This window comes from Vombatus ursinus, unplaced genomic scaffold (assembly GCF_900497805.2).
Source record: "Vombatus ursinus unplaced genomic scaffold, bare-nosed wombat genome assembly UNPS02000582.1, whole genome shotgun sequence".
Lineage (NCBI taxonomy): Eukaryota > Metazoa > Chordata > Mammalia > Diprotodontia > Vombatidae > Vombatus > Vombatus ursinus.
Window position 1 is genome coordinate 37,015,130 of NW_020940360.1, and position 14,545 is coordinate 37,029,674.

Here is a 14,545-nt window from a genome sequence, read left to right on the forward strand (position 1 = left end):
TCTATTAAATACCACATATAGTGTTTGATTGGTAGGTAGTGCAGTAGATAAAGTGCTAGGCCTGAAATCAGAATTCATCAATCAGATTCATCTTTCTGAATTTAAATTTGGCCTCAGACACTTCCTAGATGTGTGACCCTGGGCAAGTCATTTAACCCTGTTTGCCTCAGTTCCCTCATCTGTAAAGTGAGCTGGAGAAGGAAATAGCAAATCAGTCTAGTATCTTTGCTAAGAAAACCCCAAATGGGGTCATGGAGAGTCAAACACAACTGAAACAATTGAACGTGTGTTTAATTGCCATGATATAACTGTCATTTTATTTTTCATCAAATGCTTATTCAGAGCCTATATTATTGAGTGATAAAATTAATAATTCTGTTGCCCTCCTAATAATGACTGAGTGAAATTACAAGACCACAGAAAGGTACAACTTGTGAACTGGAGGTCTATGATCCTGTGAACTGGAGAGAGAAAATTCCTTCAATGTACACCTTGAATTTTGAGTCCAATGGTTCAGCTGGCAATTAGCAAATGCAGGCATGCACCAACTCTCAGTCTTCCGTAGATTTGGCAAAGGTTACTATTTTTACAGCCATTTTCAATCATGCTTTGTATTTCCCTGATTTAGAAACAGCTGTTGAAAGAATTTGAATACAAAATGACCCATGAAACTCTAAATAGGCAGCAGTTGGATGTAATGAAAACATCCAGCATGGAGAAACTCTTGGAAGACATAGAGAAGAAAGATCAAAGGCTCTATCTTCTCACTGAGGAAGCAGAAAGGTCTTCTAAGATGGGCCAACTCCAACAAAAGAAAATTAAGAAAGAAATCCAACAGGTAACCTCAAATCAGAGGAGAGGACCACTAAAAAGGGCCTTAATGTGTATTATCAAGAACACTTTTCTTTTTGGATTTTTCTCATGACACTCTCTTTTGCTCCTTGACACATTTAATGATTAAAAATATATTTCACAGGAGCTGATTATGGATCTAGAGCTAAAAGGGCTGGCCCTTAAAGACCATCTAGTTCAACCCATTTGGTTCTACAGTTGAAGAAATTGAGGTCAAATAGCATCCGAGCCAAGATATGAACCAGATCCTATGACTCCTGAATCAGAATAAGTAGTTTGGGAGATCCCATAAAAGTATAGGAAATACAGAGGCAAAAATGAAAGAAAAGGCAGCAGGGGTGGGGAGAAGAGGATTATGATTACGTATACTTGTACAAAATATATAGTGCCATAAAAAGGTCACAGATCTTACAATTTGGGTTCGGTTCTGGAAGGAATAATTGATCATGAGAAATGAAAGGATTGGACTAGATAATTCAACAGGCACAATTAAGTAATTTGTCCAAGATCACACTGTTAATTGGTGGCAAAATTAGGACCAATAGGATATGATAGAAGACTGTGGGAATCAATTTATAGAAAACCTATAGGGAGACCAAAGAGTTTAAGCTGACAAGGAAATAAAAAGTGAGAGATCATAAAAAGAACAGAACAATAAAATGAAATTAGTAGTAGCTGTGATTTTATAGCACCCATGAAGATGATCAGAAGGAAAATGTTGCTAAAGATAAGAAATAATCAAGATATTTCTATATCAAGATATAGAAACAAAATGAAAGATAGTGAATTTTAAGAATAAAACTAATGAACAGTTAGGAAGAAGAAGGCTTTAAAAAGTGGTGTCCCCAGAGAATTTTCTTATTTGCTTTATGAAAACTAAGATATTATAAGAGTAAATATTAATAAGAAAGCTTAAGAACTAGGTCTTCAAAGTCTTTGTTATTAGTTGAACTACAGAGTCCTAGGAGGGAGGGCAAACTAGTGATGACAACTTCAAAGCTTTTTCTAGTTTATATTGACACAAATTATTAGACAGTGAAATAGATAAACTTTTCTCAATAGGTACAGTCAAAACAGAAATTTTTAATAAGAATTCCCACCTTTCAACCCACTTTCCTAATACAGGCATAAATTACAATACACAGACACATTACCTTAATCCACTCAATTACCATTTATTAAATGTACAAGCACGGCCAAATGGACAAAAATTCAAAGTCCCACCTCTAATGCATACTAGCAATATGACCCTGAGCAATTCCCCTAATCAATCAGTGACTTAATATTTGTTGAACTGAATTACTTCCGTAGTTAGCTGCAAACTTGCCCATGAGATAGTTTGTGATGATGGAAGAACATTTAGCATATCTACAAATACACGGTTCACCTTACTGCATATACCTAAATGAAATCATGCTGAAAGTATTAGGAGTGTCTTTATTTCTGTATAGGCAGGTGAATTCTCAGTGGAGTCTTAAGGAGGATAGAAAAAAAGATAGAGCAAGTTATTCTGACTGTGTGAAAGAGTCTGAGTAAGAATTCAGGTGGAAAAAGGCAACATGAGCCTGTGGTTCATTCAGCCTGTGAATGGGTTGCATGAAAAAGGCAACAGCTCTTTTAGGAAATGAATTAATTGGCCCTAGAATTTGCCGAGACCCCTAATCTAGAAATAGTCTTCTCAGATAAATTTTGGCAACAGAAACAATTGAGTCGTATGATTAAAAAAAAAAAAAAAAGCAAAGCCAACAACCACATCGAAAACTATGGCCTATGTCCACAGGATGTCTCCCTCTTGGATATAACTATGTTTAGTTAATACTCCTCAGCATGTCACTGGCCAGCAATGACAAAAGGTAGAATCGAACCAGAAATTGAAAATATCAAGCCATTTCAAGTAATGCCTCACAAAAATGGGAGCAGCCATAGGAATTGTTGATACCACCAAGGTATCCAAAGGGTTTTGAAGGTGGACTAAAGAGAAGAGTAGCTAGCTTGTTTGGTCAGTCTGGAAGGTAGTAAGGTGATGATATCTTTCTAGTCCTTAACCCCTACTATGTCAAGGGGACTCATCCTTAACAGTAGTTTTCTATAAAAGGGAGAGAGACTTTGGGGCTGTAAAGGCAATACTGTGATTGACACCAGGTTAGACAAGGATGAGATTAAAAGGACAGGGAAGGATGGTGTTGTTACTAAGAAATTTGCAGCTACAGCAGAGTGTAGAGTCCTCGACCACAATTTCCTTTGACTTTTTTCCTTTGACTTTATATATTAAATGAAAACTTGCAGGATGTTACATTGTTGAACAAAAGGGCTTCCTTGTTTCTCTGGACAAATCTCTTCAAGAGCTGTGTCAAGTTCATCATAATGAATGTAAAATTATACTTAGGCCTTGGAATCTGGCATAGGGAAGAGGTAAACCATTTGCAAGGATTAGTATTACTTATTGTCATTAACTTTTCACTTGTTTCTCACCTTCATTACTACATCCATTGGCATCAGAATTGTTTATTTAATGTAGCCAAGCAGGAAAGGAAATAACATGAGAACCTTATATCAGAATCCTTGGCATAAATGAAGAGGCTAGCAGCAACCACTGGTAGATCTGCATCCTTTAGGTGACCTAGTTCTCTACTTATTCTGGAGAAAGAGCCACTAACCTGTCATGAGCCTTTCAATCCTGTGACTGTGATTGGGCAAGCTGGATACCCAGGGACTGTCTGCTACAGTGCCAGGCACATAACAGAAATCACTAAACATTGTGGTATTTAAACATGGTGACTGTCCCTACTAGTTCAGGCATTTTTGAGGTACCACTAAAAAAAAAATCCCAAACCCATCTTCTCTGTCGTCAAAGAGAAAGCCAATGGCAACCACAGAAATCAACAGATACTAGTGGTTTTATCCATCCCATTGTATCCACTCCAATTGTGGCATTACCCATCCCAGCCACTGCATTGTAAAGACATTCCATTGTTCCTCTGCTTCTAAAAAGATTCTTTATGTCCTAGAGCACTTACCCCTGAAAGGCTTGTGTGTGGATCCCAGCTCAAAAAAGAATTTTCATGAACACTTGCTTACTAGTTAAATGAGAACTGCAAGTGAAAAAATGTATTCCTGTGACCCTTATTTCCCATAAAACATATATTTATGTGATTTATCTTGTCTTATCAGATAAAAAGCCAACTTGCCCAAGAAAGAAGTTTAAAGTTGGATGCATTCCAGCGAGTGGATAAATTGCAAAGTCAGCTTTATGATATAGAAAGTGCATCAATCCAAATAAACTCATTGGGAGGTAAGAAATATTTTTTTTTTCTACCAGAAAAACTTGACTTTGGGTTGTTGTTGTTGTTTTTTCTTAGACAATTGGGGTTAAGTGACTTGCCCAGGGTCACACAGCTAGTAAGTGTCAAGTGTTTGATCTGAGGCCAGATTTGAACTCAGGTCCTCCTGACTTCAGGGCTGGTGTTCTATCCACTGAGTCACCTAGCTGCCCAACTTTGGGATTTTAAAGTAAGGGAAGTTAACCATCTGAGAAAGAAAGTCCAATATAAGGCTTTCCCATTATATAGTCACAATTGGCTTTTTTTTTTTTTGGTTAAGGTTCCCTCACCTAAGTTTATATAAAATTTTATTATATAAAGTAGTATTTAAAGATTTGGTTCTATAAAATCAAATTTATATCCTTGAAAAGTTGGAATTGAAATGTCTAGCTCTACTGAGGTACTAAACCAATCAGACTAATGGCAGGTTGCTTTCCAAATCCATTAAGATTATTGAATTTGAGACCACAAAATTATTATAACTGTAAGGTACCTCAGAGAATATCTGAAAAAAAAAAAAGTAGACAAATGTATGTTAGTAATACTGCTAGGGAATGCACACTGGAGAGAACACTGCCTGGCAGTCCAGGAATCTGATCATTCTAGTACTGTGTGACCTCAGTCACTTAACCCCTTGTGTCCTGTTATATCATTCATAAAATGGGGTGGAAGGGGTATACTATAGAATCCATAAATGTCTCTTCCTTATTCTATGATCTTATGACCTCTCTGGCCCTCAACTACCTCATCTATTACTGAAATCTAGAAAATGAAAGTATTATTATTCTATTAGTAATTATTAGTAAAATACTAATTATTAATAATAATATTCTATTATTCTAAGCACAACATTCTGTGACTGTGAACATGCTAGATAAATGTACTAAACATATGCCTATTTTAAAGACAAATATAGAACATTGGTGAGGTATCATGATCTAAGTGGCTAGAGAACTGGCCGTGGGACTAGGCAGACCTAAGTCAAAGTCCAGTCTTTGGCACATGGGCTTTACCTTCTTAGTGGCAGAGGTAACTCATAAGACTATAAATTGTAGAACCATTGACAATCTGTATTGGTAGAAGGAATTCCCTCACCAACAGTTCCTCTATATATATGAAATGAGATACAGACCACTATGCCACCCTCAAAAAAGAAAGCTCAGGTTTGGTTTTACTTCTGTATTTTATATAAATATGCATTTAATGCTTTATCTATGTACATTTTCATTACTTCTTAAAACATATACATGCCTGACAAATGTGATTCTAAGTGGCACGGAAAAGTTCACATACCCTGGGATTACTCAGTGAATAGGTAAGAGAGGCAGAAAGAAAATAAGAAAATGTATTCTCTCCTCCTATGATCCTTATTTCCAGTAGAACTTGGGGATTGAAAGGAATTCAACTATTGCTTTGAGGCCTTGAGGGTGTTTGAGAAAAAAGCTGGTTGGAGACCATGGATATGACCATGGATATGTCTATCTGAATGTCTCAGGTAGTAGTAGCCTTTTGATCTGCTGGGTGTCCTTTGAAAAATACTGAAACATTTACATCTTTTTAGGAAAATGTGCCATCGGTCCACATAGGTTGGGAGGGAGAAGACAGCAAAACCATCATGTTGCCCTTCGAGAGAATACAGCTGAGGAATCAAAATAAAATTATCTCTAAAACTAACATGTGGGATAAAAATGAGATAGAAATAGTGTGTGGTTATTTTCAACTAAATCCAAACATTTATTAAATACCTACTCTATACAACCTTCACTTTTACTTCTTCCTGCAAGTAGTAAAAAGCTGTTTGTTCCTTCCTATTCTGTCTTCAGTACCTTTTCCATGGCTTATTCAGGCCAAATTCTGTACCAGGTTCCCAGTGCCTTTGTACCTACCCTCTCCCCTCCAGGAGTTACCATCACTGCTAACAGTCAGGACGGAAAAGAACTGTCACTAGCTGGCTGAGCACTACAGCCTTCTCAGGCTTTCCTTTCCCTAACACCTGCCTCTTTGTCGTCTTTTTGTTTTCTTACTTCCATACCAATCATTGCTGGTGTTTTCTGTCAATTCACATGACCTTGACTGTTTAATGGAGCAAGAGTTAATTAATGCTTTATCATGAGAGAAGTGGATTGAGCTTTGTTTATGAAATATTTTAAGTGGTCAGAAAAGAATTATAAATATGAACACAGTGTAAATGTCTTTTATAACAAAAAAAAGTAGGTTATGGTAGGGGAAGATAGAAAGAGTTTGTAGTCTAAAGCAGGGGTTCTTAACCTGGGATTCTTGAACTTCAAAAAATATATTTTGATAACTGTATTTCAATGTAATTGAATTTCCTCTGTATTCCTATGTATTTTAAGCATTTTAAAAACTATTCTGACATGGGGTCCATAGGTTTTACCAGATTCCACAGGACTTCATGACACACACACAAAAGCTTAAAAATCCCTGGTCTTGAGGGCTTAGGTATATAAGCTGTGATAGAAGGCAGGACTTTTTTCCAAAACTGGAAATCATTACCTTACCATCACAGAATGTAGTCAGTACTTGAGGGAAGTGATGGCTTTTTTTCGTTTTTCCCTCAGCTAAGTGGTTAAGTAGCCAAAGATGCTGCCCTATAGAAGTCACCACTTTGGATGATTCCATTTTTGGCATTATGTATTCAAAAGAGCCACATGATCAAAAAGAAAAGTAAGCAATGCAGGTATTAGTTCCAGAACTGGTCACAGGTGTGGTTAACAGAGGATGTCTAGCTGGTCCATACTCTGGTCCGATACACACAACATGGATTCAATTCTACAATTACTATTAAGAATGTATCATACACTAGGTATTGGAGATATAAAGACTGAAACAAAATAACCTAGGCTCTCAAGGGGAATACATTGTAAAGAGGGTATATAAGACATGAATAAGTAAGGAAAAACAAAGTAATGTCAAGAGGGAGAAATTGCTAGTAATTGTGGGGCAGGAATCAAGAAAGGCCCCTTGTGAGGGGGGGTACCAGAGTTGTGCATTGAAGAAAACTAAGTAATCTACCAATGGAAGGTGAGGGTATTAATATGAAATAAGCCTAGAAAGTCAAGTAGAAGCCAAACTTTGTGGGACTTTAAATGTAAGGGTGGGATTTTGTATTTTATCCCTAGAGGCACTGGGAGCCATTGAAGATTTCAGGGGGCTGGGATCAGGGGGACAGGAAGAGTTGACTCGAGATGTGCTAGTATCTTACTGCATTCCTGACAGTTAACAAAGGAAGGAAGAAAATTAAGGGCTATTATTCTGATTTTATTTGCACCAACAGCTCCAGGACATTGGTAAAAGGTGGCCAGTTTTTTAACTAAGCTCATTATCAGCTCTATGCAGATAACTCCCAGATCCACATTTCTAATCTCAGTCTCTCTCTCTTGACCTCCACTCCTGCATTGCCAACTGCCTATTGGACATTTCAAACTGGATGAACCAGTTTTGTATCTACTCAAATTCAGCTTGTCCAAAACAAAATTCATTCTTTCCCCCTAAACCCATCCCTCTTCCACACTTTTTGAGCAGCACTATCGCTCTAGTTGTCCAGGTTCCCAACCAGTTCATAGTCCTCAGGACCTCACTCTCCCTTACGCCACATATCCAATTAGTTGCCAAATTTTTACCTCTGTGTCTCACATCTGGTCCCCATTTCTCTAGCAAGTCACCACCAACTTAGTTCAGACCCTCATCTCTCACCTGGGCTATTGTAATAGCCTCCCATTTGGTCTCCTTGCCTCAGGATTCTCCCCACTTCAATCTATACTTCAGTTTCCAAAATGATTTTTCTTACATACAGGTCTGACTGACCATGTGCCCTTCCCTCCTTCCCCCCATACACTCCAGTGGCTTCCTATTGCTTTTAGGATTGAATTTAAATTTATATTTTTCTGTTATTTAAAGTTTTTTATAACCTGGCCTCAACACACCTTTGCAGCCTCATTATTCAAGGTGTGCCAAAAGTCCAAGTGCGCTTTTTAAAGCTAAAATAATGCTATTTATTTAAAAGCTATTAAAGCTTTTTGGGACATCCACTACATCTGTGGTGTCAAAACTTAAAAAAGAAACAGAGCCTTTAAAACCATACCTAAGGATCCCTGTGAGCTGTATATTGGCTTAGGAAACTGCAAATTAATATCTATGTTTTACTGTATTTTTTTTATTATTTTGTTAAGTACTTACTAATTTCATTTTAATCTGGTTCAGGCCACACTGGGGAGTGCTGTCTGCAGGTCCCATACATTTGACACCTTTGCTGCACATTACTCTCCAATACTTTACTATCTAGACAAATGGGTCTCCTTGCTATTCCTCTCACATAATATCCTATTTCCCATGAATGGAATGCACTCCCTCCTCACCTCCACCTTTCAGAATCTCTTACCTCCTTCAAGAATCTACACAAGCACCTTCTACATGAAAGTTTTTTCTGATCCCCACCACTGCTAATTCCCTTCCTCTCAAAACTACATGGTTATATATGTGTGTGTATGTGTGTGTGCGCACACATATATGTATATATATATATGTACACACACACACACACACACACTGCATATACACACATTGACCTTCTCAACTACCCTTAATAATATGGGAGCTCCTTGAGATCAGAGATGGTTTCATTTTTATTTTGTATTCCCAGCAATCAATAAATTCTAATGACTGAATGATAACCCCAAGGCAACTTAAAACCTCTAGTTAATCTATAAAATGATGAGGAGGAAAGCGCAAGGTTTACCCCCCCAGTTGAATTAGTGTGCTCTGTATGAAAATGGTAAATACATAGGAGCCTGAGGTCAATTCATAATCAGTGTCATATTAAACATTGCAGGTCTTACATCATGGGCTAACTATACTCGAAGTTCTGTCTCTACTCCATGCAGATATTCCCAGCAATACCTTTTAAAGTCAGATCCTAAAAGCAGTGAAATAAAAAGGATTCAAAGGCCAAGGACAGTAAGTAATGAACCTGGAAATGTACAGAGACATAAAAAAAAAGTAACTTAGCAGGATGAATTGTTTTTTCAACTCACTCTTTAACTTAATGTCAATAAAATGTACACAATAATGAAATTACCTGTATGTCCATAGGCTTAGGGTCAAGCTAACCAAATTGGGCAACAGTCATAAGTATTAGTGGATCTAGCTAGACCTAAAGGGCTGCTGCCCACATTATCTGTTTGAACCTTTTTTTTTTTTTGCACTTAATAGTATTTTTTTTTCCAATTACATGTAAAGAGAGTTTTCAAATTCATTTTTGGTAAGATATTGAGTTCCAAATTTTTCTCCCTCCCTCCCTTTCCTCATTCCTCTTCAAAACAGCAAGCAACTGATAGGTTATACATGTATAATCATGTTAAACATTTCCACATTAGTCATGTTGTGGAAGAAGAATCAGAACAAAAGGGGAAAACCACTAGACAGAAAAAACAAAACAACAAAAAAAGTGAAAATAGTATGCTTCAATTGCATTCAGAATCCATAGTTCTTTCTCTGGATGTGGATAGTATTTTCCATCATAAGTCTTTTGGAATTGTCTCAGATCATTGTATTGTTGAGAAGAGCTAAGTCAATCACAGTTGATCATCGCACAACATTGCCATTCCTGTGTCCATGTTTGAACCTCTTCAAGTGTAACCTTGGCCTATCTATATATATGCTGCCACCTTGCTGGTTCAGGTCTTCATCACTTATCTTGGATTATTAAACTCTTGATATTACTGTCTCCCTCTCCAAGTCATCCTACAATGGCTTCTGACAAAATCTTCCTAAGGCACAGGTCTAACAATGTCATTCCTCTGCTCAAAACTCTACATTCCCAGCATTATTTCACACTACCCTGCTTGAGGAATTCTAGATTCCAGCCAAACTGAACTACTTTTATCCAGACCTGACAGTTATGTGCATTCACAGTAAGGTGTCCCTAATGCCTGGAATTAAGCCCTCATCTCCACCTCTCATACAGTTGGGTATCTTTGGTGTCAGCTCAGGTCTCACCTCCTCCATGAACTCTTCTCTGATCCATTTCTCTGTTACTATTCTCTCCCTCCTTAATTTTCCATATGTTCTACTTATTTGTAAACACACTGTATATTCTCCCAGCTCTATAAGGACCTCCACGCTACTTCCTTTGGTGATCTCATCAGCTTTCATGGATTCAGTAATCATCTCTATGCAAATAATTCTCAGATCTATTAATCCAGCCCTAACCTCTCTACCAATGTCCAGTCTCACATTTCTGACTGCTTATTGGATATCTTCAACTGGATGTTCAATATATATCAACATATTGATATATCAAAACTGAACTCATTATCTTCTTCCCTAAACCCTCCTCTCTTCCTTACTTTTCATTTACTATGAAAAGCACTGCTATCCTCCCAGTCACCCAGACTGGGTGCCATCCTCAACTCATTTCCCATATCGAATCAGTTGCTAAGGCCCGTCAATTCTACTGCCACACCATCTTTTACATATATCCCCTTTCTCTCCTTAGACTGCCACTCTCATGTAGTCCCTCACCACCCCATGCCTGGATCATTTCAGTGATATTCTGGTCGGTCTCTCTGCCTCAAGTCTTTTCTCCACTCCAGTCTAATTTTCACACAGCTGTCAAATTTGATCTTCCTCAAGTGCAGGTCTGACCTCGTCTCCCCCCTTAAGAGAATCCTGTTTGTTTCTCAAAGATCTTCATAACCTGGCCCTGCCTTACCTTTCCAGTCTTCTTACACCTTACTCCTCTCCTTGAACTCTGCAATCCATTGATTGACACTGGCCTTGCTCCTGGCACACAATGCTCCATCTCTCAACTCTGAGCATTATCACTGGCTGTCTGCCCCCACCCCCCTAGCCCATGTCTAGAATGTTTTGTCTAATCTTTGCCTACTGACTGCCATGAGGTCTCAGCTAAAATTTCCCATCTTTCCTGAATTCCCCTTAATGCTACTTCCTTCCATTTGAGATTATCTCCAAATTATCTTAGGTAAATGTTGCTTGTACCTAAGTTGTTTGCATGTTATCTCCCCTATTAGACTGAGTTCCTTTAGAGGAGAGGCTATCTTTTGCCTTTCTTTGTATCCTCAGTGCTTAGCAGTGCCTGACATTTAACAGATACCTGACAGCAACTGTTATCTTTATCCCTAGCACCTAGGCAAACAGTAGGCACCTAAGTTTTGCTTAACACTAAATTGTTTTGCCCCTCTTTTAAAAATCCTATCCAACCCCATTTCTTTACTTTTGGGCAAGAGGTACAAGGCAAGGAAATAACCAAATTATGTCTGGGTTAGTGAGTTTCTAGTTATTATGATGTACGAATGATTTTTGAAAACATTTTAAAACTACATTAACACATATGGGGAAAAGGTCTTTTTAAAATGTGGGACAAATCATCTTTCTGTTAACTCTAATAGAACTAACAAAATATTCAATTTTGGAATACAATATGGATGGGTTTCTTTGAGGCAATAGAGTTCATCACACAACTAATGTCTCAGAAGCCCACTGAGCAGCAGGAGTAAAAATTTGTTGTGGATAATCCATAAACATAATAGGCTCTATAATTCTCTTCAAAATTGTACAAAAATGGCACTAGTTTCTCCAGTTGTGTTGATTTATTACATTAGTTCATCTACATTCTTTGCCTAATCACCATGACCAGCGTGAATGCATTTACAATATTACTACTAGCTGGAGCTAGAGACAGAATTGAAGCTAAAAACCAAAGCCAAGTTAAGTGGTCCACAAAGGAACTGAACCCTGGACTTCTTAGCAAAGTTTGTGATAATGCTAGCTTAAAAATGGTCTAAAAAAAACAAAAACAGGCAAAAAAAAAGGTCTAAGAACTTCCTGAAGAAAAATACTAATACCTAGTACATTTATAGGTACCCACAAAATGCAGGAGAGGAGAATCTTGCTTACCCAACGTGACTGATAATGTTCAGCCAGCAGCTTTTCGAATTCCTACTGTTCTGCAACCCACATCCCTGCTCAGGCCTACACAGTTGCTCTTTTCAAGTTTTTCTAAGAGGAACTAACTACTCCTCTGCTTCAAAGTTACTGAATAAAAATGGCCATAAAACATTACTATATTAAACTCTTCAACTGTGTTCGGTATTGTCGTCGAAACCACTGTTATAAAATAGCAAATTATTTAAAATACTGCAGCCTACAAGCACACAACAAAAAAATATTTGGCACCATTTAAGATATGGTGAAGTTACTTCTGCCAAAATTGGAGACAGGCATACCCAACCTATCAACTGACATTAACAGAGCTGCTAAAAATAGGTATCAATCAAGAGATGCATTACAGGCAACAATGAGTTCTATAGGAGCAATGTTTATGAATACATAAGCAATACGGCCACAGGGCAGAGATTACTGGGATAGTTAACTTGAACCTTGCAGAAAATGCTCTTTGTCCCTGGGTTCTGGGAACTTTAATTAGGTTATTAACAATGATTTAGAAGTTTTACAAATTTCTAGAAATGAAAGACTCGCAGCAGAGTGTAAGTGAAAGGTGAAAATGCCAACTTGGTAAGTGTATAGCTCTTGGATCTACTATCACAAGCATTTGATACAAAGCATTTACTACATTTACTTCAGCAAGTGCCATCTCCTTGGCTCATTTCTGTTACTTCCAAAGACTGGTACAGTACAAGCCTACCAATGACAACTGTGACTTTAGTAGGTACAATATTCCAAAAATGTCTTCCTCCCCCAAAAAAACTTCTACCAAAGCCATTTCATCTACAAAACCACCTTCTGAATCCTGTTTTTAGAGAATCTCAGTTCTTTAGGGATGTAAGAGCAGATCTGTACAATACTAGGAAAATTGGCTATAACCAAGTTCAGTAGGAAATTCAAATTCAGTGTTTCAAAGGTAAATGAATCCTTATCCAAAAATTTCAGGCATATAGTCTCTTTTCTTAAATAGGGGATCCTTTAACCAAAGTTAGTTTCTTTTTTTTCCCCTCAGAGTTCTTTGACTAAAGTTGGACCATTTTCATTTTTTAACAGAAAATTGACTTACATGAAATTAATGGCTTCGTGTCCTCCTAAAGGGGGAGAAAAACTATTAAATTTCAGATGTCAAGTCTACAACAAGGACTAACATGTCCTACTGCTTTTACATCCAAAGCAACAATTCTCCGAAATGGAAGCCCAATTTCACTTTTAAATCTTACCCTCACTGAAATGGCCCTGGTAAAAGTAGCTGTTGCATTCAATCTGAAATTTAATGTCTGTATGCCCAAAAAGCAAAATTGTTCTTAGAAATCCTTATCCTGTGATCCTCTAATTAGAGCTACAGTTTCCCAAAGAATGTTTCACTATCCTTGTTTAGAAAGTCAATAGGAGGGTTTTAGTATCAGTGAAAAACAGTTTTAGTTGAGGTGTACAACTCATCTAAAAACCAAAAATGAAAATCACATAAGCACTTAATACCTTGTCAAGGACCAGTAATATCATTGGCATTTGTCTATAACTGAAAAGCTACCTGAGGCTCAGACAGGTTAAGTATAATCAACCAGATCTGAACCCAGGTCCTTCTGACTCCACATCTAGCACTCTTCTTGTCATTCCATTCTGCCTGTCTTTAATTGCACAATCAAATCATAAAAGCGAATTAATTCAACATGTGAATTTATTTTAAGTCAGTCTGGTCGTGATTACAGATTGATTTAGCATTGTCTTCACCAAAAACATGAAAATGAAATTCAAAATACAGCAATCTGCCCATGCAACAAACTGTTAAGTACAAGGTCTGATGGGAAATAAAACATTTGAATTGGCTTTAGGAACAAAACCAAAGTCTGAAAAGATCACTGCGTATCTTATAAATTAAAAAAATATTACAAAGTCTTGATGACTCAAGAGAATATCGAACCGTTAAATGGAGAAGGAAATGGGTTTAGAAAGGCAAATATCTATACTAAGAGCCATTTTGTAAACTAATTTTTGCATGGTTTCTTACTAATCAAAGCAGTACCCAGAATAATAGTTCAAGTCTTCCATACCAAGCTAGTTTTATTAAGCTGCTACATTTAGCGCTGATAACTTATGTGGCAAAGCCAAAATTTTTAGGCAAGAGTATTAAGATGTTTTAGAAATAACAAGTACCCATGGTTCTTGCTAGTTTTTACTCCCTTCTCCAGTGTAAACATGGAATTGAATCACATTTTCTTATCGTCTTATAGCACTTACATAAAATCCTGACATTCATAGACCCCCAAATCCAGGTTTTCCCAAAATATGTGTTTGCACTCATGACAAAACCACAATTTAGTCAGGTAAATCATCCTAACCTTTCCCTTTAAAAAAAAACTTGAAGCCAGAGATTTCAAACAATTAAGGCA

The 14,545-nt window shown here is 37.3% G+C and overlaps 1 protein-coding gene across 1 annotated transcript in view; it reads left to right on the forward strand.

Moving 5' to 3' along the window:
- Window positions 1–13,728, forward strand: part of LOC114037753 — a 188,314-nt gene extending 174,586 nt beyond the window's left edge. Inside the window, exons 43-46 of the mRNA XM_027854705.1 lie at window positions 629–838; window positions 4,024–4,144; window positions 9,022–9,146; window positions 12,071–13,728. Of these exons, the coding sequence (XP_027710506.1) occupies window positions 629–838; window positions 4,024–4,144; window positions 9,022–9,146; window positions 12,071–12,223 (609 nt within the window). The 3' untranslated portion in view covers window positions 12,224–13,728. The remainder of the gene's footprint in view (window positions 1–628; window positions 839–4,023; window positions 4,145–9,021; window positions 9,147–12,070) is intronic.
- Window positions 13,729–14,545: the final 817 nt, after the last annotated feature.